Source organism: Manis javanica, chromosome 5, assembly GCF_040802235.1.
Source record: "Manis javanica isolate MJ-LG chromosome 5, MJ_LKY, whole genome shotgun sequence".
NCBI classification, from domain to species: Eukaryota; Metazoa; Chordata; class Mammalia; order Pholidota; family Manidae; genus Manis; species Manis javanica.
In genome coordinates, this window is record NC_133160.1 from 169694367 (window position 1) to 169715367 (window position 21001).

Consider the following 21001-nt stretch of genomic DNA (forward strand, 5'->3'; position numbering starts at 1 on the left):
TTTAGAGTTTGCAGGAGAGCTCCCACATAGTCTTCGTACAATTCTTACATACTTCATGTGTCTTTCCTCAGGGAGGTGGGTGGAGTGGCCCATGTGCTAATTGTTTTTCTGGAATAGAGAAAACACTGGTGTTTGCGCCAAAAGAGTTTGGCCTGAAGAGTTTCTGGGTGGTTTTCTTGGATGTCCACACAAGGTTGTGTTACAACACTCAGTCTTCCCCCATTTACCCACTTTTATCCTCTGCGGTTCGTGATCTCTGCTGGCATCGCTAGAAGAACGTTGATTTATGGTGACAACAAGCACTGTGCATTGTGACCTCATGAGAATATTCTTAATGTCTCCTGAAGCATGATTGCAGTGGGATTTTGATAAATACTTTTTACTAAGTCAAGGAATTTCCTTCTGTTATAGCTTACTAAATATTTTAATCAGGAAATGTATATAAAACTTTTTAATTAAAAAACCTTTTTTGGCTTTTGAAGTTTTAGCATATGTGCAGGTTCATGTAGCCACCACCACTACATCAGGACACAGAATGGTCCAATCATCCCCAAAACTCCTTAATACCAACCTTTTATTGCAATACCCTCCTCCCCACTCATAATCCCTGGCAACAGTGATCTCCAGCAGTATAATTTTGTCTTTTCAGGAATATCACGCAAAGAGAGTTGTATATATATCACCTGCTGAGACTATTCCTTCAGTCTTTGAGGTCCATCCAAGTTGCTGCATGTATCTATATACTTTTTTATTGCTGCATAGTATTCCACTACCTGGATATACCAGTTTGCTTACCAATTCACCTAAGAAAAAGCTTAGTCATTTTTTAGTTTTTGATGATTGTGAATAGAGCAGCTATGAACATTCATGTACAGGTTTTCCCATGGACATGAGATTTTGTTTCTCTAGTAGTAGGATTGCTGGGTCATATGGTGTCTTGTTTATAAGAAACTGCCAACTGCCTTCCAGAGTAGCTTCCCTACTTGCATTTCCAGGAGCAAATTTCAGGCCTCCACACCCATGGGCTGTCAGTGTTCTGTCTGATTTTAGCCAGTTTTGTAGGTGTGTAGTGGTATCTCATGGTTCATATTTGCATTTCCCTAATGGCTACTGATGTTGAGCACCTCATGTACTTATTTGTCATCATATCTTTGGTGCAATATCTATTCATTTCTTTTGCCCATGTTTTAATTTAGTTGAGTTTTGAGAGTTCTTTATATATTCTGGATACAAGTTCTGAGTTTGATATGTGATTTATGAATATTTCTCCCAGTCTCCAACTTGTCTTTATTCTCAACACTGTGTTTTGCAGGAAAGATGTTTTTAATTTTGATGAAGTCCAAATGTCAATTTTTTCTTTTATGGATTATGCTTTTGGTGTTTAAGAATTCTGCCAAATGCCTAATCACTAAGATAATTTTCTGTTTTCTTGCAAACATTTCATAGTTTTATGTTTTATATTTATATGTGATCCACTTTGAGTTAGTTGTAAGGTCTGAGGTTTAGGCTAAGGTTAAATTTTTTGCATATGGATAACCAATTGTTCCATCACCATTTGCTGAAAAGCCTGTCCTTTCTCCACCGGGTTGCTTTTGCACTGCTGTCAAAGATCAAGTGGCCATATTCATGTGGGTCTGATCATTGGCCTGTTTGTCCCTTACCAATACTGCAGTCCTGACTGTTACTGCTTTATGGAAAGTGTTAAAATTGAGCAGTGTGATTCATCCAAGTTTGTAAAAATTATTGTAGTTCCCCCCTAGCACTTTCACCATTCCATATAAATTTTAGGGCTACCTTATCTATAGGCACAAAATCTCCTGCTGGGATTTTTGGGATTGTGTTAATTCTATAGGTCACTTTGGGAGAGATTAACATTTTCATTATCTCAAGTGTTCCAATTTACGAGTATGCTATGTCTCTCCATTTACATAGGTTTTCTTTAATTTCTTTTATTAGCACTTTGTAGTTTTTAGCAGAGAACCTGTACATGTGTGGTTACACTTACAGCCAAGTCTGTCTTCCGTCTGCCTTTTCTTTGTCTCTGTCTGTATCTATGCATCTGTCTATCTCAATCTCTGTCTCTGTCTCTCAGTGTCTCTCAAGGAAGCTGTTGTTTTCAGTTTCAGTTTCCAATTTTGTATTGCTCTTTATTGCTTGTATATAATAATAAGATTGATTTTTTGTGTTACCCTATGATCATGTTGCTGTCGCTTTAGATTACTGTGTGACCTTCTACACAGATAATCATGTAGTCAGTGAATAGGGGAAGTTTTACGTCTCCCTCTCCAGTCTGTGTCGCTTCTACTTCCTCTCTCGCCCCATTGCACCGGCTAGGACTTCCAGCATTGAGTAGGTGTGGGAAGAGAGGACATCCTTATCTTTTTTGCCATATTAGGGGGAAAGCATTCAGTGTTTCACCATTAAGTATTAGTCAATTACACAGTTCTGTACATTATAATTCATAGAACTGTACAGTTTAAAAAAATGTTTTTATTAAGGTATTATTTATATACAGTCTTATGAAGGTTTGACATGAAAAAAACAATGTGGTTACTGCATTTACCCATATTATCAAGTCCCCCCCCACCCCAGTGCAGTCACTGTCCATCAGTGCAGCAACATGCCACAGATCCACTATGTGTCTTCTCTGTGCTACACTGTTTTCCCTGTGACCCCCCCACACCATGTGTACTAAACATAATACCCCTCAATCCCCTTCTCCCTCCCTCCCCACCCGCCCTCCCACACCCCTCCCCTTTGGTAACCACTAGTCCCTTTGTGGAGTCTGTGAGTCTGCTGCTATTTTGTAGAACTGTACACTTTAAAAAAAAGTTCTGGTATATAATAATTCAAAAAATAAATTATATGAACTACCAGCACAGAACATTTGGAATTTGGAACTAAAAATACAATACTATTTACATTAATACCAAAAGGAAAATAAATACATAAGTATAAATCTAACAAAATATGTAAAAGATCTATTGAGGAAACTATAAAACTCTGATGAAAGAAACCAAAGATCAAAATAACAGAAGACATTCCATGTTCATGGAAAGAAAGACTCAATATTGTTAATATGGCAGTTCTTCCCAACTGGACCTATAGATTCAATGAAATCCCAATTAAAATCCCAGCATGCTATGTCTCCCAACATGCTATATTATCTTGTGGATATCAACAACTAATTCTGAGGTTTATATGAGTAGGCAAGAGACCCAAATAGACAATCAATACCAAAGGAAAAACAGAGGACTGGCACTATCCAATTTCAAGACTTATGTTGAAGCTGCCATAATCAAAATAGTGTGGTATTGATGAAAGACTAGACAAACAGACCCATGTACCAGGATAGAGACCCAGAGATAGACCCACGTGAATAGAATGGTCTGATCTTTGACAAAGGAACAAAAGCAATCCAATGAATTTCTACAAATGGTGCTGGAACAACAGGACATCCACCTGCAAAAACAAACAAATGGAACTAAACACAGACCTTACACCCTTCACAATAATTCATTAATTAAAAGTATTTCATAGACTAAGTGTAAAATGCAAAACTATGAAATTCCTAAAAGATAACATAGAAGATCCAAAGAAGAAATTCAGATGGCCAACAGGCACATGAAAAGATGCTCCACATCAGTAATCAGGAAATGTACATTAGAACCACAATGAGATATCACCTCACACCAGTTAGGATGGCCAGCATCAAAAAGACAAAGAACAGCAAATGCTGGCGAGGTTGTGGAGAAAGGGGAGCCCTCCTACACTGCTGGTGGGAATGTAAACTAGTTCAACCATTGTGGAAAGCAGTATGGAGGTGCCAAAAATAACTAAAAATAGAAATACCATTTGACCTGAGAATTCCACTCCTAGGAATTTACCCAAAGAATACAAGTTCAGATTCAAAAAGACATATGCACCCCTATGTTTATCGCAGCACTATTTACAATAGCCAAGATATGAAGCCACCTAAGTGTCCATAGGTAGATGAATGGATAAAGAAGATGTGGTACATATACACAATGGAATATTACGCAGCCATAAGAAAAAAACAGATCCTACCATTCGCAACAACATGAATGGAGCTAGAGGGTATTATGCTCAGTGAAATAAGCCAAGCGGAGAGACACAAATACCAAATGATTTCCTTCATCTGTGGAGCATAACAACGAAGCAAAACTGAAGGAACCAAGTAGCAGCCGACTCAGAGACTCCAAGAAGGGACTAGTGGTTACCAAAGGGGAGGTGTAGGGGAGTGTGGGTGTGGAGGGAGGGAGAAGGGGATTGTGGGGTATCATGATTGTGTACATGGTGTGAGGGGTCATGGGGAGGACAGTGTAACTCAGAGAAGACAAGTTGGGACTCTGTGGCATCTTACTACACAGATGGACAGTGACGGGAAGATATAGCGGGGACTCAATATTAAGGGTGAATGTAATAACCACATTGTTTTTCTTGTGAAACCTTCATTAAGAATGTATATCAATGATATCTTAATTAAAAAAAGATGACATAGAAGAAAACCTAAATGATCTTTGGTCTGGTGGTGACTTCTTAGATACAACACCAAAAGCATGAAAGAAAAAATTGGTAAGTTGGATTTTATTCAAACTAAAAACTTCTTGTCTGTGAGAGATACTGCCAAGAGAATGAAAAGAGAAGCCACCCATTGGGAGGAAATATCTGCAAATCACACGCCTGATAAAGAATTGTTATCCAAAATGTACAAAGGACTCCTAAAACTCAACAATAAGAAAACAGCTCAATTAAAAAATGGGCAGTTTTTTTAAAAACCTGAACAGACACCTCACCAAAGATACTGATGACAAACAGTGTGTGAGTAAATGCTAAGTAACATATGTCATTAGAGAACTGCTAATTAAAATAATAATGACACCTGTCAGAATAGCCAAAATCTGGAACACTGACAACAACAAATGCTGGTGCAGCCATGGAGCAACAGGAAGTCTCACTCACAGGTGGTGGAAATGCAGAGAATGCAACCATGCAGGAAGGCATTTTGGCAGTTTCTTACAAAACTGAACATATTTTTCCATACCATGCGACAATTGCACTCCTTGGTATTTACCCAAATGAAATGAAAACTTACATCCACACAAACTTTTCACAAATATTTATAACAGCCTTATTCATCATTACCAAAACTTGGATACAACCAAGATGTCCTTCTGCATGTGATGGATAAATAAACTATGGACCAACCAGACAATGGAATATTATTCAGCCCTAAAAATCAATGAGGGATCAAGCCATGAAGGGACATGAAGGAACCTTGAATGCACATTGTCATGATGAAGAGATGGAGCACAGACAGTTTTTAGGGCAGAGAAGCTCCTCTGTGACACCATAATAGTGGACAAGTGCCCTTACACATCTGTCAAAACCCACAGAATATACAACACAGAGAGTGAGCCACATGGAAACTGGGCTTTAGTTAATAACAATGTATGGATATTAGTTCACAATGGTAGCAAAGTAATGTGGGAAATGAGGGGAAATGAGGAGGTCTGTGGGAAATCTCTGTACTCTCCACTCAATTTTTCTGAAAATCGAAAACTCAAAAAAATGAAGTCTAAAGACAACAACCCAACTGTTTAAATGGACAAAAGGTTTGGATGGAGGCTTCTCAAAGGAAGATAATACAGTGACCAACAAGTTAAAGTCGAGGCCACTACCAACCCAGAATGACCCAAACTTTGAAGACAGTGGGCTGAACATCTGTGTCCCTCCAAAATTCCTATTTTGAAATCCTAGCCCCCAAAAATGATAATAGGAGGGAGAGCCTTTGGGAGGTGATAAGGTCTTGATTGGGATTAGTGCCCTTTTAAAGGAGATCCCAGATAGCTCCCTCACCTCTCCCACCACGTGAGGACACAGACAAAATGCCAGTCCATGAACCAGGAAGTGGGCGGGACACCAAATCTGTCTGCACGTTGATCTCGGGCCTCCAGACTGTGCAAAATACTTTAATGTTCAAGCCGCCCAGTCTGTGGTATTTTTATCAAAGCAGCCGGACCAAACTGAGGCAGACTAGCAGCGAATGGTCGCTCACGCTCCACATGTTGCTGGTACAACCACTTCAGAAAACAGCTTGTCAGTTTCTTAGAAGTTAGGGATGCACCTGCCCGTGACCCACATGGGTGTTTACTGAAGAGAAATCGAAGCAAACCTCCACAAAAACACTTTATAGCAGCTTGTTCTCAGGCTTAAACTGGATATGACACTATGTTCATCTGCACAGGGCAGTGAGTGGTGGCGCATCCATGCGACGTGCTGTGCCTGCAAAGGTGACATGCCACCACAGCTGGCTCTCCAGAACGTGCCGGGTGGGACAGCCCGAGGCGACAGGGAGCCACCGCATGACCCATTCATGCGAAGGGGAAGAGCAGGCAAACCGAACAATACCAGTAGGAAATAGAACAGCCGTTGCTTCTGACAGAAAGAATCGGGGCTTTATGGGGAAGGGCCTGAGGGAACCTCCTGTATCTTCCTGTATCTTCCACAAGGTCACCCAAGGAACAGGTAACCTGGTGTTTGTCAAAAACCATCAAACAATATACTTAAGATCTGTGCATATTTCTGTATGTACATTCTTAATTTCTTTAAAAGAACACAGAATGAGATTTGAGCGTCAGCTGGCTCCTGGATCCCTGGGGTTTCCTCTGCCCTCTGGCATGTGTGTCACTTGACCCGAGCCTCCTCACCCTGCGTCTGCCTCCCATGGTGCCACAGGCCAGCGTGATGTCCTGCACAATGTCCAGATGACCCAGTCAAGAGAGGGTAGACCCACACTGGGGCCAGACAGCGCATGGATGCGCACCACCGGCTGTGCCAGCGAACGCAAGCTACTGCTCCTATGAGGCACCGAAAGGGCTGCACACCGAGCGCACATCTGTGCCAACCCCCCCCTTCGTGAAGACACTGCCGGGGGCAGGGCAGTGGGAGGTGGGGTGCCAGTGGTTCAGCCCAGGGTGCTCACCATCACCTGCATGGCCTGGGCTTTGTGAGGCCCCTAACCCTAACCTGTGCTTCCTATAAAGCCTCCCAGTCCCTGTCGTTGGGGAGTTCTCCCATCCCACCATCCCCTCTGAAGCCAGAGGGCTGTGTCTCCACCACCAACCCTGACCACCAATGCCCACCCCTCCCCAGTACATCCTGCAGCTCCAGAGAGGGCCACGTGCCCACGGGCTTACTCGGCAGACTGCTGTCTCAGCACCCTGCCCTGCAGCCTGTGACCCCTAAAGTGCATCTCCATGGCAGGTACAGCAGGGCACTGGTTTTTCTGCACCACATCCTAGGACTGGCTTCAGAGTCCTGCACAAATCTTGGAGTTGCTGAAAAGTGCTGTGTGTGCTCTGCCCCGGCCCAGGGCCCTGGGCCCCTCCCAGGCATGCTCCCAGTGGGCCCAGCGGGCCCTGCCCTCAGCCGAGGGGCCCCCAGCACACCTTGGGGAGGCACTCGCGGGCTGCACCAGCAGCCATGAGAGGAATGGCTGGTGAGCGGACCTCTGCCTGTGTCTCCAGGCAAAGGAAGGAGCTTCTCTTCGTGCTCAGGGGTCTCCAGGGAATCTGGGCCTTGAGACTCCTGCAACCTCCACTGGGGTACCCCTCTCAGTCCCAGGGTGAGCTTCCTCCTGAGCAGGCCTGGCTTGGTCCAGGAGGCCCATGGACTGCTGTCCTCACAGCCCTGCCCAGACACAGACCTGCCGTCCAGCTGCAGAGGGTCAAGGTATCTCAAAAGGCGTCCTGAGGCCCCCTCCACGGGGTGTTAACTGACACCCTTCTGGACACCGGTGGCGCGGAGAGTGACCGGCGGCCAGGCAGCCCTATCCGGCTGTTACGGCCTTAGCTCTGGGCACATCTCAGGACAGGCGTGGATGCCGCTGAGGATCCCCTGGCGGTCTGCTCAGCCCACTCGTGGTGTGCACTGTCTTCATCTGGGTTCCCCCAGAAGTCACCCCAAAGACAAGGGCTGGGGTCCAAGTCCTTTACGTGGAGGTGCGGGGACCACCAAGAGGGAAGCACGGGTACAGCCTGGCTCCCGTGAGAAAGCCAAACGCAGCCTGGCTCCCAGGGGCTGGCCCCACACTCCCTGCCAGGCGCTGGGGCAGCCCGTCCAACAGAAGCGCTTTCACAGGACACTGTCACCAAGAAAAGCCACCCTGACGGACCAAGACAGAAACAAGAGCAGTTTGTCACTGCATCTGAACACAGGCAGGACGTAAACACGTCCAAGCCACAAAATGACCCGACACCCCCCATCCTGGTGCCGCAGAGTGATGGCTGTGCTTGGCCCACCGCCCAGGGCTTCCCTCCTGTGCCAGGATGCACCCAGATGCCCAGTCACCAGACGCGTGCTTCCTGACGGCAAAGTCCACGGCCTGTGTCCACAAGCCACGCGTTAGTGCCCACGCCCGAGGAGTCCTCTCCACCTGGACGCCCACGGGCCCACCTGTGTCTCCCGGCGACAAGCGCCACATCTGGCTTGTTCAGCTTCAGGGTGCTTCTGGGGGATTCTGGTCGGGGATGTTGACGCGTAGGAGGCAGTTTCCTGGGCCAGCTCCGCGGGTGACAGCGGTGCACTCCTGTGGGGGGCTCTGGGGGGCCCGACGGCACGTGCCTGGCCTGGAATCGGTCCCCATTTTTGTCCCAGGGTGGAGGGCGCTGGCGTGCCATCCGGCCGGCCCGGGGGTTGTGGGGCCCCTCCCAGGGATGGCCGGCTGCACACTCACGGCGCTGGAGGCGCGTCCCGGGACACGCGGCCCCGGCAGCTGCTCCGACTGCCTGCGCAGCCGGGTGTGTGGCGGCTTCCTGCTGCTTCCTCCCCGCCCCCGCTTCTATCCCGTTTCTTCATTCCTTTGTTCTTCCACCAGTTTGCTAGTTCTTCATCCATGTTTGTATTCTGCTCTTCGGGTGGTCGCCCTTAAGTTTTAAAACCAATTTATAAGGACATACCAAAACCCGCTAAGCTTTAAATAAAACTGTTCTTTTATGAACGAAAACAGGCTTATTCGAGAGGAGCAGAATTGCAGCTCCGGACCAAAGACAAAGGCAGAGACGCGACCCACAGGTGAGCCTGGAGGGCAGCGGAGAGACGGCTCTTTCCCAGAGGAAGGGCTGCTTGGGGGGCTGTTCTAAGGAAAAAGCCCATTGGAGGAAACTGGGAGTCCGCGTGTCGAGGCTGCTCATTGGCTGGGCTCTTGAGGGGCCGGCGGAAACCGTCCTTGTCCAGTGGGTGGGAAAGTAGCAAAAGCAGCCCGGATGCTTGAGGGCGCCCCCTGCTGACCTCCCTGCGCCCTGTCGGTGAGGTTTCCTTTATTAATTTGAACAACGGACATTAGTCATTTAAAATGGACAAAAGTCTATTTTAATGTTTTCTCTGTCCTACGGATAAGTTAGACGTTTAATCTGCGAACAGATGGGGGTTTTCTGATTATCTCCTTGTTGTTAATCTCTAGACTAGTCGCCCTGAGGCTACAGCACATGTTCTGTCATATGCTGGGACCAGCTTTATGGCCCAAAGGTAATTTTTGTAAATATTCATGGGAACTTCAAAAAGAATGTGAATTTTTCAGTTGAGTACTGAGTTCTATGTATGTTCGACTGGCCAAGTTTGCTAATCTTCTGTATCTTTGAATCTTCTGTATCTTTTCCTGATTTTCAGCCGCTTGTTCTATTCTTCACTGAAGAGGCGAGTTAAATGCTTTCTCCTCGAGCCACATCTGCTCGGGTCACATGTTCTTGTCCTCCGAACTCTGCATTGACTGGGTTCCCTAAGGTGCTCACTGAGTTATTTCTCCTCCCGTCCGGCTCCTGGCCTGGCTTCGCCCTCGGTCGGCCTGCCTGCCTCTCTGCAGTGACCTTCTCAGGCGCCTTGTGGCACCTCCATCTTGCTCATGCCTGGGAGGCCCTGTCCGGAACCGAGTTCCGCTGACATACAGCGCAGTGGGGTTTTACTCTCTTCCCACCATTTCTGAGATGCATTTGCTTCCCTTTCCACATCGGGTAGGAGTGCTGCCGGGCTTTTGATGACCCTCTAGCCTCTGCAGCCTGAGAATTTGGTCGGGGCCGGGCCGGGCTCAGCTGGACCAGGGCAGTCGGACTTACCTGCATTCGGCTGAGCTGGCGTCAGGCAGCCAGCCAGGTTCGCCCCACGGACTGAGGCTGGGAGGCGAAGCTGGCACGTTGCATCCTCCCTGGCAGCACACGGCCCTGGAACCCTCCCTGCCATCAAGAGTCAGCCTGCTCTTCCCCCTCCCTGTCCTGTCCCCCTGCAGCAGGTCCCACCTGGCAGAAGGTGAGGGAGTGAGAATATTCAGGATGCAGCCCATGTGGCTTTGGGGCTCTCTGGGTGGGTGAGCTGGTTAGGGGCTGAACCTGCATCTCCCTCTCTTCTGTGTCTTTCATTAGCTACTGGTTTTAATTGTAATTAAACTGGCTTATGCCTTTTCCAGTTTAATTTTTAAGTAAACTTCAACTTTTAGAAGTTTTTACTTACAGAAAAATCTTGAGGATAATGCCGAGTTCCCGTATGCCATGCACCCAGTTCTCCCTATGGTGCCCTGTCACTATGAATGAATCAACACTGGTACCATTTAAAAAAAAATTAAAGCCCATGTTTATTCAGATTTCCTTTGTTTTTGGTTGATGCACTTTTTCTATCCTGGGACCCCATCCGGGATATCACATTATGTCACTGGTCTCCTTAGGCTCCTCTTGTCTGGGGCGTTTTCTCACACAATCCTTATTTTTGATGACCTTGACTGCTTTAAGGAGTGTTAGTTATTTTGTAGAAGATCCCTCATTTGGGGTCAGTCTGGTGTTCTCTTGGCTATATGGGTTTTAGAGGAAGACCCCAACATGACCTGCCACTGTTGATACTGACCTTGATCTGGAGGCGGTGGTGTTGGTCAGGTTTCTCCAACATACTCACTCTTTTTATCCCCTTTCCATACAGTGTTCTTTGGAAGGAAGGCACTATATGTAGCCACACTTACAGAATGGACAGTGCACTCCTCCATCCCCTTGAAATCAGTGTCTACATACATTATTTGGAGTTCTTCCGCACCGGAGTTTCTCTTCCCCCTACTTATTTATTTATTCAATCATTTATATCAGTGTAAACTCGGATATTCATTCTACACTTCAGGTAAATCCAGCACTACTTCATTTTGCTCAAATTGTTGCAGCTCTGGCCATGGGGAACTCAGTCAGACAGCTGCTGTGTCCCTGTGACACACCCATCATCGTGGGTTTGTTTATTATTTAGCATTTCCCTGCTTTCCAGCTCATCTTGTGTATTTTCCTCCAGGCATTGGTGAATTTATTCTGGTTGGTGATTTTTTATTATCTATTTAACTTCACTTCTGCTCATTGTATGATGAATTAATTGCTTGAGAGAAGATCCATGCAGAGTGTCAATCATCCATCTTAGCCTGGAAGTTCCAAACAGACCCAGCTCCTATTCCCTAGTCCCAGCCCAGGGCAGGTGAGGAAGGGGCTAGGAGGTGGGCTCCACAGCCAGGGCCTGGTGAACAGGTGTGGTGGACAGAGGCTGAGTTCTGGCTGACAGATCCCGGACTCTAAGACTCCTTTTAAAGAATCAGGGCTTTGGCCACCTGGACACAGGGCACAGGGCCCTCCTTGTGGCCGAGCCCGCTGCAGCTGCACACGCAGTAACTCTGGCTGCTGTCAGAATCAGCACAAAACGTTTGTTCTTCAGCAAGTCAAAGGTTAATGCAGAGGCTGGCCCTGAAGTTGTTGGGTTAATTAACAAGAACATTTGCCTTTCCAAGGAATCCTCTTTGCACAAGACAGTTTGGAGAGGGCAGAGGAGAGAGTGACCAAGCGGTGTCTCCCTCCACCCACCAGTGCCCCAGGACCCGGGTCTCCTGCTGATTCAGCCAGGCCCTGACTCATCCCCGCCCACCAACCCAGCCTTCCCCCTGCCAGGGAGGATCCCCTCCCACCCTCCTGGCAAAGTCCTTTTTTGCCCTCTGAGCAGCATAAATCTCAGTGGACTCACTGAAAGGTGCAAGAATTGTGTTTTATTTTGTAAAAATCAACTAAACTCAATTCCCATGCTTCATCATCTTCTGAGGCTGAGCAAAATCACCCTGGGCACCATTTGGGCCTGGGAGCCAGGTGCCCCCCCTGAGTGGGCTCCGGGGCAGCTGGCCGCAGAGAGGGGCCTGGCTCTTCCACTCTGGGATAAACGTAAAGGGAGCAGGTCTCAGGGTGCCGGCTGAGCCCACCCACCTGGCTGTGGTTCTCCCCTGAGCCTCGCTGCAAAGTGAAGCCCAGCTGGGCAGCATTGGCCACTGGAGCCTGGTCCACCCCCAGCCCTTCCTTGGCTCCTGGGTTCCTGCAGTGACCACTGCGAGAGGACATGTGGAGGGCTTGGGCAGGACCTGGGGAGCACAGCGAAGGCTCAGGAGGGCGCAGCAAGGACAAGGGACTGGGAGGGAACAGGGGAGGGGTGGGGCGGGAGCAGGGAGGACCCCCACTAGGAAAGCGCCCGAGGACAGTCCTCAGACCCGCAGTGCACCACCTGCCCAGCCTGCTTATCCCAGGCCCTGACTAGCCCTCAGGCGAGGAGCCAATCATGGTGGCAGGGAATGGCTCTTGCTGACTGGCTCAGGCCTTCAGGGAGTGGAGCCCAGAGGGATGGCAGGGGGGACGGGATTCTGGGGTTTCACACATCCCCTCGCCTGCTCGGCAGGCCAGGCTTGGCTCCCAACGCCTGGTCTCAGGGCCCCAGATCGAGAGGCCCCGGGCCACCCAGACAGTGGGGGGCGCTGGCACAGCTTTGCTGCTGCCGGAGCCCTTGGTCCCGTCCCGAGCACGGACCCCAGCCTGGCCCCCACCCCACGCCCTCTCCCACCCTCACTCTGGCCTGGCCTGGTCCCCAGCCCCAGGGACTGCACCGCTCAGGTGCGTTCTGCCCCGCCCAAGTCCTAGCCCGTCGACCCCCAGCGACACACCCCTCCTTCAGACCTGAGGGAACCAGTGGAGATGGAGTGCAGCCCTCTCCATATTGTGTGGCCTGGTGGCCCCCACCCAGGGTCCTCTAAGCCCAGCTGGCTGTGATTGCTGGACAGCAGGGTTTGTCTAGCTGCCAATTATAGTCCTTAATTGCCAGATCTTTAAAAATTTGTCCTGACAGCCTTGATGGTTAAGTGGCTTGTGACTCCCGTAGCTCGGGAGTGCAGGTGTCAGGAGAGGAGGCAGGAGATGGCAGCAGGCCCTGTGTAGGGCTGGCTGCGGGCAGGGACCCAGGAGAGGTCATCAGAGACAGGAGACAGGGCGCCTGCTGCCCGAGGTCATGTCTAGGGGGTACTAGTATGGAAGTGTGCTCTGCTGTGTCAAAGTAAAGTGTGCACAAAGAAGACAAGCAGGGACTCTGTGGCATCTTACTATACTGATGGGCAGTGACTGCAATGGGGTATGAGGGGGCCTCGACAATAAGGGTGAATGTAGTAATCACATGGCTTTTCTTGTGAAATCTTCATGAGATTGTTTATCACTGATACCTTAATAAACAAAAAAGTAAAGTGTCCAGAAAGGAAACAGGCTGTGCTAAGGGGCAGTGCACCCCTAAAGCAAGCAGCCAGGGCAAGGTCACCCATGGTCAGCGCCCTGGGGTCCCAGGGCAGCCCCCGCCTGGGGCCCTGGGACTCTGTCTGGAAGGCTGTCCCACCACAGGCCCGCAGGCCCTGCACCTGGGGCACCTGCACACTGTCGCTTCCTCAGTGGTGAGAAGGCTGCCTCACCACCCTCTCTACCCCTCATCCCGCTCAGTTACCTCCACAGAGGAAATCACTGCTCCACTCGTTCCATATTTGTTTATCACCTGTCTCTTGACACTGGAAAAAGGGACCCTATCCTCAGAGCCTAGAACCGAGCTCAGCAGCTGGCAGGGGCTGAGCAGACACCCCGCAAGCACCTGTCTTTCCCTGGGGTCCCCAGACGCACCACCGCACCGGGCCTGACCCACCAGCAGCTGAGGGGGCCTGCTGGGCTCTGAGGGAAGGCGCATCCAGGTCACCACTGCTCAGCACGGAGGTAGGTCCCGGCTGGGTGTGGGGGTGAAGGAGGAATGATGCCCCATTCTGGTGCCCTTCTAAGAGCAGCCGCGCTGGGGCAGTGTGCAGAGCCCAAAGCCACAGAGTTGTCTGCGAAGACTCGGTTTTGGATCTGGGGGAAGGAGGGTGCACAGCTGCTCCCTCCTCAGCAGGTAGGATGCACTGGATGGCTCACCAGTAATTGGGCTGTGGGCAAAACTCCCCCGGAGGCTGTGGGAGGCGGGATGGGAGGCCTGCTCCCCACCGAGGTGCTGGAGCATGTTCCCCCCACCCCAGCATCTGAGGCAGAGCAAAGGGGGAGGGCTCCCAGCGGCCTTGGGGCACGTGGCCAGGGGCCTGGGGTGAGTGTGGTCTTTCTCCTGGCCAGGACTGGGCACGTTCTGGTGGAAGCCCTCTGTGCATTCCCAGCCAGCAGGGTGAGGAAAAATCACAGATGCCACCTCCCTGGAGAGAGGCCTCAGAAGTGGAGGTTGAGCAAGGCCTTTCTGGGGACACAGGCGGCCACAGCACCTTGGGTTGGGCCTTGGGCACAGGAGGGACTTAGGCCATCTAGGCTGCGCCAGCCCAGGGCCAGGCCAGGGAGCCAGCAGCCTCCACAAGCAGATGGCCAGGTGTCCCCTGTGGGGTTTGGGACCCACAGATGCTTCCAGGAGGGCACAGGGAGCAGGGACGCTGCCACAGGACAGACTAGGAGTAGGACCGGAGGCCTGGCCCGCTTGTGGGCCCTGGGCCCCCAAGGCCTGGCATGGCTGCGGAGAGGGAAAGGGTGTGAAGGGGTCTATGCAGCTGGGAGCCAGGGCATGGAGGCGGGGGGCCAAGAGGGGCAGCACTGGGGCTGCCTCAGTGAGACTGGGCCAGGCCCTGCCCCTGTTCCAGCCAGAGGTAAAGGTGCTTCCTACATGGCAGGGCGTGATGTGGCGTCCGGCCCCCCGTCAGGACCGTGGCCTGTGCCCGGCGCCCCACTGCCTCCCGGTGGCTTCAGGACCCTGGAGGCCAGGCGGTGTGGAATCACTGTGGTGTTTATTGGCTGTGATTCCTCTCGTTGAGAACACACGCGACGCCCCCGACATGCAGGAGGAGGCGCGGACGCACGGACAGACGCAGGGACAACACCCACGTCTACGCTAAGCTCGGCTGCTCCAGGCGCCCCATGCGGGGGAACGGGACGTGGGGTTTCTATGAGACGAGGCCCGTCAGCTAAGGGCTGGCTTTCTGCGTGTGAAAACAGGCATTAAAAAAAGACACTGGCGGGGGGGAGTCAGGGCACCCCGCGAGGCGCAGGAGAGGCGGGAGCGCCGAGTCGCCGCCGCGCCTTCCGATGCAGGGCCTCGCAGTTCGGTTCGTACGGCGGTCTAATTGTTATGGCTTCTCTGGGGAGCGATGGAGGGCCACGCCCCGGCCGCGACACGTGGACGATGAAGTTGTCGTCAAGGCCAGAAAGGGCCCGGGCCGATGCGACGGGCTTTCTGCCTAGATAAAACTCAAATACAGAAGACCTCATTTACCTGAGATTCAACATATTATGATGCGAATTAAACCAGGATGGAGGAACAAAAGGGTTGGGGAGCCCGGCTCAGCCTGCCTCCGCTGTTCCAGTCAAATCCCACATCCACGCGCAGGAGCACCCGGCAGCCCCGCTGGAGGGGCCGCACCCCGCCGGCGCGACAGGCGTTGGAGGGCAGGTGCAGGCCGTCCTCTGCGCGCATCTCCAGACACGCCGTGCTCGGCACCTGGGTCTCTGCGTGCCCTCCCAGCTCCCGTTGCAGGTGGGTGTTCAGGGCTGAGGGCAGAGAGCCCCCAGAGCAGCCTCGGAGGAGACAAGAGGTGCCAACCAGGGAGAGGGGCGGGCAGGGCTGGGTCCACGGACGCAGAGGGGCATGAGCTACAGGGGTGTGCGAGGGCTCTCTGTGCCACACTCGGGGTGCATCTGAGAATCTCCCCTAAACCTATCTTGTTTTCCTTAGTTGAGAAGAGAACAGGGCCCTGGCATTCCTAAGAAGCCAGCCTTCCCCAGGCGTGAGCCCAGAAGGACGGAGCAGGACACAGAGAGACAGGTGGACGGTGAGTGTGAGGGTCAGGTGGAGGGGGGCAGCCAGGGGCAGGCAGACGCCAAGATCCAGCGGCCCACGCCTCGGGCCTGAGGGGATCCAGGCTCATCTGGAGGCGGGGGCTTCCCACCTCTGCCCCAGGCACCAGCTGCTTGCTGCACCCCCCACACAGCCTGCAGACCACCTTCCCCCCACCATGGCTGTGCTCCTGAGTTTGGGCCTGGACAAGCGCCTGCCCACGGAGGGAGGTCGCACCGAGGTGTGGTGTGGTGGAGAGGCCGGCCCTTGTGGGGGCCTGGCCCTGGCGCAGCGGATGGGTCGTGAAGGGTGGGGGCGGTAGAGGCATCCCAGGCTTTGAGGTGGGCGGTGGGGAGGGTCAACCCGCCAGCAGCCAGGAGAGCGGGTGGGCTGGTCTCTCGGGCCCCCAGCACGCACCACGTCGGCCTGGGTGAGGGGTCGGGCGCCCTTCCCCGTGGCGGAGGCGATGGAAGCACGGGGAGGGTGAACTATGGCTTATACCGGCGTGGGGGGGCTGCACTCTGCTCCCTGCATCCCTTCGGTGGCCTCCGGGAGGGCGTGTACACGGGGCAGGAAAGGGGCGGCGGGACAGGGGCGGCGGGCTGGGCGCTGGGCGGCGCCCGGGGCGTCACTTCTTGAACATGTCCTGCAGCGGCCCCGGCAGGTACTTGAGGACCGTGTCCAGGATGCTCCCGTCCTCCTCCTCCGGCTCGTCCCCGCAGCCCGGAGGGATGGCCTTCTTGGGTCGCGTCAGGCTGCCCTCCGAGTCGGCCTCCATGGCGGCCTGGGCCTCAGCCTCGCGCTCCTCTCTCTTCTTGATGCCGTACTGCGGGGGGTGGGGGGGGTCAGCGCACCGGGGCCCCCCGCGCTCCGCCGGGCCGGGTGGGGTCCGGCCCTCCCTGCACCTGCGGGATCGGCCGAGGGGCCTGGAGAGACCGAGCCGCCCCCGGGTGCACACCCCCAACGGCTACCAGGGCCCCCGGAAGAAACCTTTCCCAGGGGGCGCCTGGAGGTGGGGAGACCCCTGCGGAGAGAGCTGGGACAGAGGAAGTTGAGGAGGGGAGGCAGGGGAGGGTGGCTGCCTATGGGGATGCCGACACCTCCCCACCTGGCTTTTCAGGGTGGTGGGACACCTGTGGGCGGCGGCTGGGAGAACCCAGCCCTCCTGTCCGGCCAGCCCCTCACTGCCCAGATCCATGGTCCCAGTCGGGCGACCGCAGCCACACCCTCGGGCCTGGCCTCTCCCTGGAGACGACCTGTCCTCAGCCCCTGGCTGGCCGCTTCCAGGCCAATGTCCTGGACCCCATCAAGGTCTGCCCTTTGCCAGCACTCCTGGGCACTGAGCTCCCTGCACCAGCCAAGGGGGTGCCCTGCCCCACTGATCAGGATAGCCAATGGCAGCGGTGTAGGCTCCTGCCCTGCACCCCACACCCTTGGGGCACAGCCTCTCCTCCCGCTGTGGGCATTCCCTGCTTTTGGAGGTCCCTGGGGCCGCTAGGCACTTCTCTGCTGAGCGGAAGGCTCCTCAGAGGGGCAGGCGGAATTCTGGAGGCTGGCATAGTGAGGACCGGGGCAACAGCGAAACATGTCAGACCCCCGTCCGAACTGACGTGAGAGGGGAAGGGGCTTACCAGCATTCCTATCTTCCCTATACCCACTGTACGCCTGGCAAGGTGACTGCCCCCCTCCCCCATTTAGCTGCCCAGGAAAGGCCCTGCCAGGGCACTCAGCTCTGTGGTGTCTGGGGAGCCCCTGGCAGGTGTCTGCTCCCCAACACCTCCACACCTTCCCTGCAGGCAGGCCCTCCAGGCCCTCCACGTGTCCTACTTAACCCCGTAACAGCCTGACAAAGTGATCGGGCAGAGCAGGTGAGGAGATCATGGCCCAGCTCCGACACCTACCCTGGGAGCTGGATCTGCGACACCAGGGTGCCTCCCAGGCCGGCAAGAACAGGACGAAGCCCTTGCCTGGCGGGATGAGGCCTGGCAGCTGGGGCTGGTGGAGCCGAGTTGGGTCTGGGGTCTGGCAGAACAGCCTGGGTTGGCCCAGGCCTGTGGAGGGGCTCAGAAGTGAAGGCGCCCAGCCCACCCAAGGAGGTCCCAGGTTTGGGGGCACTCTCCTGAGGAGGTAGGACCCCTGGCCAGGGGACCCCTGTGGAACTCGACTGGAGGGCCCTGGGGTTTCACCAAAGGTGCAGCCTTCCTTGTGGCCATCCCAGAAGTTGGGGTTCTAAGAACAGGGAGCACATGATTCACCATCCATCCTGGCTGGGGAGGTGGTGGGGTCACCCTGCCTCATGCCCTTCCATGGAGCCACAGGACCCCAAATGCTCTTAGGGTGGGGGTACACACCCACTTCCATGGTGACTCTCTGTGACCTTCAATTCCCACCAGGTCTGGAGATGGTGTGCACTCGCCCACCCGCTCAGCAGCACAGGGCGGCTCCCCTCAGTGGGAACAGGCCACCTGCCCCCCCCCCAGGAGGGTGAGAAGGGGGCAGGAGCAGCACACAGGTGAACAGCAGAGGGCACAGGTCAAGGCAGGCCAGGAACGGGCACAGTGTGTGGTGGGCAGAGGGAGGGGGGCCGCAGCCTGCCAAGACAGTATGCGCCCTCCAGGGGCCCAGCCACTGTGGGGCCTGGGGCAGAGGTCACCACGGGCCTGGGCTGGGACCCTCCATGAGATGGGGCCCCTGGAGGGTTTGAAGAGGGAAGGCCAGAGCGGCTTCCATTTAAAGGGGAAACGAGTGAAGTGTGTTTTGCCCCCACACCCGCTAAGCACTGGCTCAGGAGGGGCTCGCTCAGCACCCTGCCTCCCGGTGGGGTTGGGGAGGCCACCCCCACAGCACACACACCCTGCACGCCCCAGGGGGCTCTGAGACATGCCCAAGCCACGGCCTGCCTGAGTCTGAAGGGCTGGGACAAATAAGCTCAGCGGCAGGATCCTCCGCGGGTTGTCCAGCCAGGAGGACGGGCAAGCTCCCCAGCGCGGCTGCCCAGCCCTCGCCCTCACCCCCTCCCCTCCCCATCTGCCTGCCCCTGCCCCTCCCTCTGCCCCAAGCACTCCGCACACCTGGGACCTGCTGTGGCCCCTGGGCAGCCCAGCCCCTTCCCGCTGGGCAGGACCCCTCTTCAGAGCCCTTAGCGAGGGAGTCCCAGGGGAGGCAGGTCTGGGGGCTTTCTCCTGTGGAAACCACCATCCCATCTAAGGAGACTGGGAGACCTCACCCCAAGACGGGACCCAGCCCCTCTGACAGGAGCAGGAAGGACTTGGGACCCCGCAGAGTGTGAGCTGCCCGCAGGGTGGGCACCTGGGGGCGAGGTGACCTCCCCTGCCTTGCTCCCCTCCCACCGAGCCGCCTCCAGGCAGGGGATCCAAGGGTCTGCTCTGTGGGGCCCAGGAGAGGAGGGGCGGCCGGGCCCCCGGGGCCCTCCCCCTCCGCAGCCTCCCTCGGCCCGGCCCCGGGCAGCCCCGGCGGGCACCAGGGCCGCGCGGGCACCAGGGCCGCCCACCCACCTTGTCTCGGATGCCCTGCCGCATGGCCTCGCGCTCCGCCTCCATCCTGGCGTACTTGGCCTGGCGCTCCTCCTCCTCCTGCCGCAGGGCCTCCTGGCGCTCCTCCTCCTTCTTGGCCGCATCGGGGTCCTTCTCCTCATCGCCCCCGAGCATCTTCCCCATGTCCTTCGTGGCCCCTGCGGACGGAGGGCAGGTGGGGCAGGCCGGCCAAGGTGCTCGTGCTGCGGCCGTGTAGCTGTGCCTGTGTGTCTGCATCTGTGTATTCGTGTGTGCACGCACGTGTGCGAGCCCCTGGGGACTGGTGTGCGTCCTCGGCCTCCGCACTGTGGCCAAGCGGCTGAATCCAAGGCTGTGAGGGCTGCGGAGTGGGCGCAGGCCAAGTGTCTGCTGGGGCTCTCGTGTGGCTGCTGGGCAATGGGCACTGGCCGGGGGCTGCTGGCGGCTGCGTGTAGAGGCCCTAATTTGCCACCGAGCCAGCCACCACTTTTCTTATGAGCTCCTAATTCATAGGCAATAACAAACACCTCCCTGACGCCCTTTGTGGCTCGGCCCACAGGACAGAGACGTGCAATTACAGTGGCAGGCAGGGCGGCGAGCCCCGGCCCTTCAGTGGCTCCAGGGGGCAGAGCATCCCACATGCCTGGCATCCCGGGCCAGGCTGGGGCAGAGTGGTTGGCAGGCAGGCCATCCAATGTCAGCCCCACGTGCGTTCACACTGCCCGCAGGAGCTGGCCAACAGGCACCATCACCCCCTACCCCCTTGGAACAAGCCACCTGCGGGGCCTCTGCGCTCCCATCCCTTGACGACCCTTCATAAGCGCTGTCCAGGGCTGTCATGCCTCTGGAATAAACTGGGAGGCGGAACTGCGTAGACTCCCCCAGGTAAGCCTCTGGGTGGACGCTGACACAGTCGACCCACCCATCGGAAAGCGCCTGCCACCCTGCCCTCTACTGCCCCCTCTCTCTGAATCCGGGGGCTCCCTTGCTGATTCTCCGTTCCGTGTCCTTGAGCTCTTGGTACTATCGTACTGCTTTGACACTGTGCAGGTCTGAACCTGGAGAGATGCCTTTTCTTGCAGGTATCTGTGCCACACGCTGCCCTTGCCCGTTACTAGGAGTGACCCCTGCCCCAGCCCCTCGTGTGGCCACAGGGAATCATTTAGAAGGCCACAGGCTTTTGATGGGAAGGGAAAGACTTTTTGACTGAGTGCTCTGGGATGGAGAATAGATGTCAGTCCGGCTGGGCCATGCCTACACCACATGGGTCCTCCTAGCTGCCGGAAGCTTCTACAGGGTCATGGGGTATGGTG

At 54.5% G+C, this 21001-nt stretch overlaps 2 protein-coding genes across 5 annotated transcripts in view; one reads left to right on the forward strand and one right to left on the reverse strand.

Moving 5' to 3' along the window:
* The window catches only part of PCGF3 (polycomb group ring finger 3), a 77616-nt gene extending 67000 nt beyond the window's left edge, over positions 1–10616 (forward strand). Inside the window, exons 11-13 of one of the 3 annotated variants that reach the window (XM_073237891.1) lie at positions 9032–9096; positions 9485–9549; positions 9691–10616. In XM_073237891.1, coding sequence (XP_073093992.1) covers positions 9032–9096; positions 9485–9549; positions 9691–9713 — 153 coding nt within the window. In that variant the 3' untranslated portion in view covers positions 9714–10616. The remainder of the gene's footprint in view (positions 1–9031; positions 9097–9484; positions 9550–9690) is intronic. The other 2 variants (XM_073237889.1, XM_073237890.1) reach the window with 2 other exon arrangements.
* A 4492-nt stretch (positions 10617–15108) lies between these two features.
* The window catches only part of CPLX1 (complexin 1), a 35442-nt gene continuing 29549 nt past the window's right edge, over positions 15109–21001 (reverse strand). For both annotated transcript variants that reach the window (XM_036991405.2, XM_036991411.2), the window contains 2 exons: positions 19692–19867; positions 15109–17002 (listed from right to left, as the gene is read on the reverse strand). In XM_036991405.2, coding sequence (XP_036847300.1) covers positions 16805–17002; positions 19692–19867 — 374 coding nt within the window. In that variant the 3' untranslated portion in view covers positions 15109–16804. The remainder of the gene's footprint in view (positions 17003–19691; positions 19868–21001) is intronic.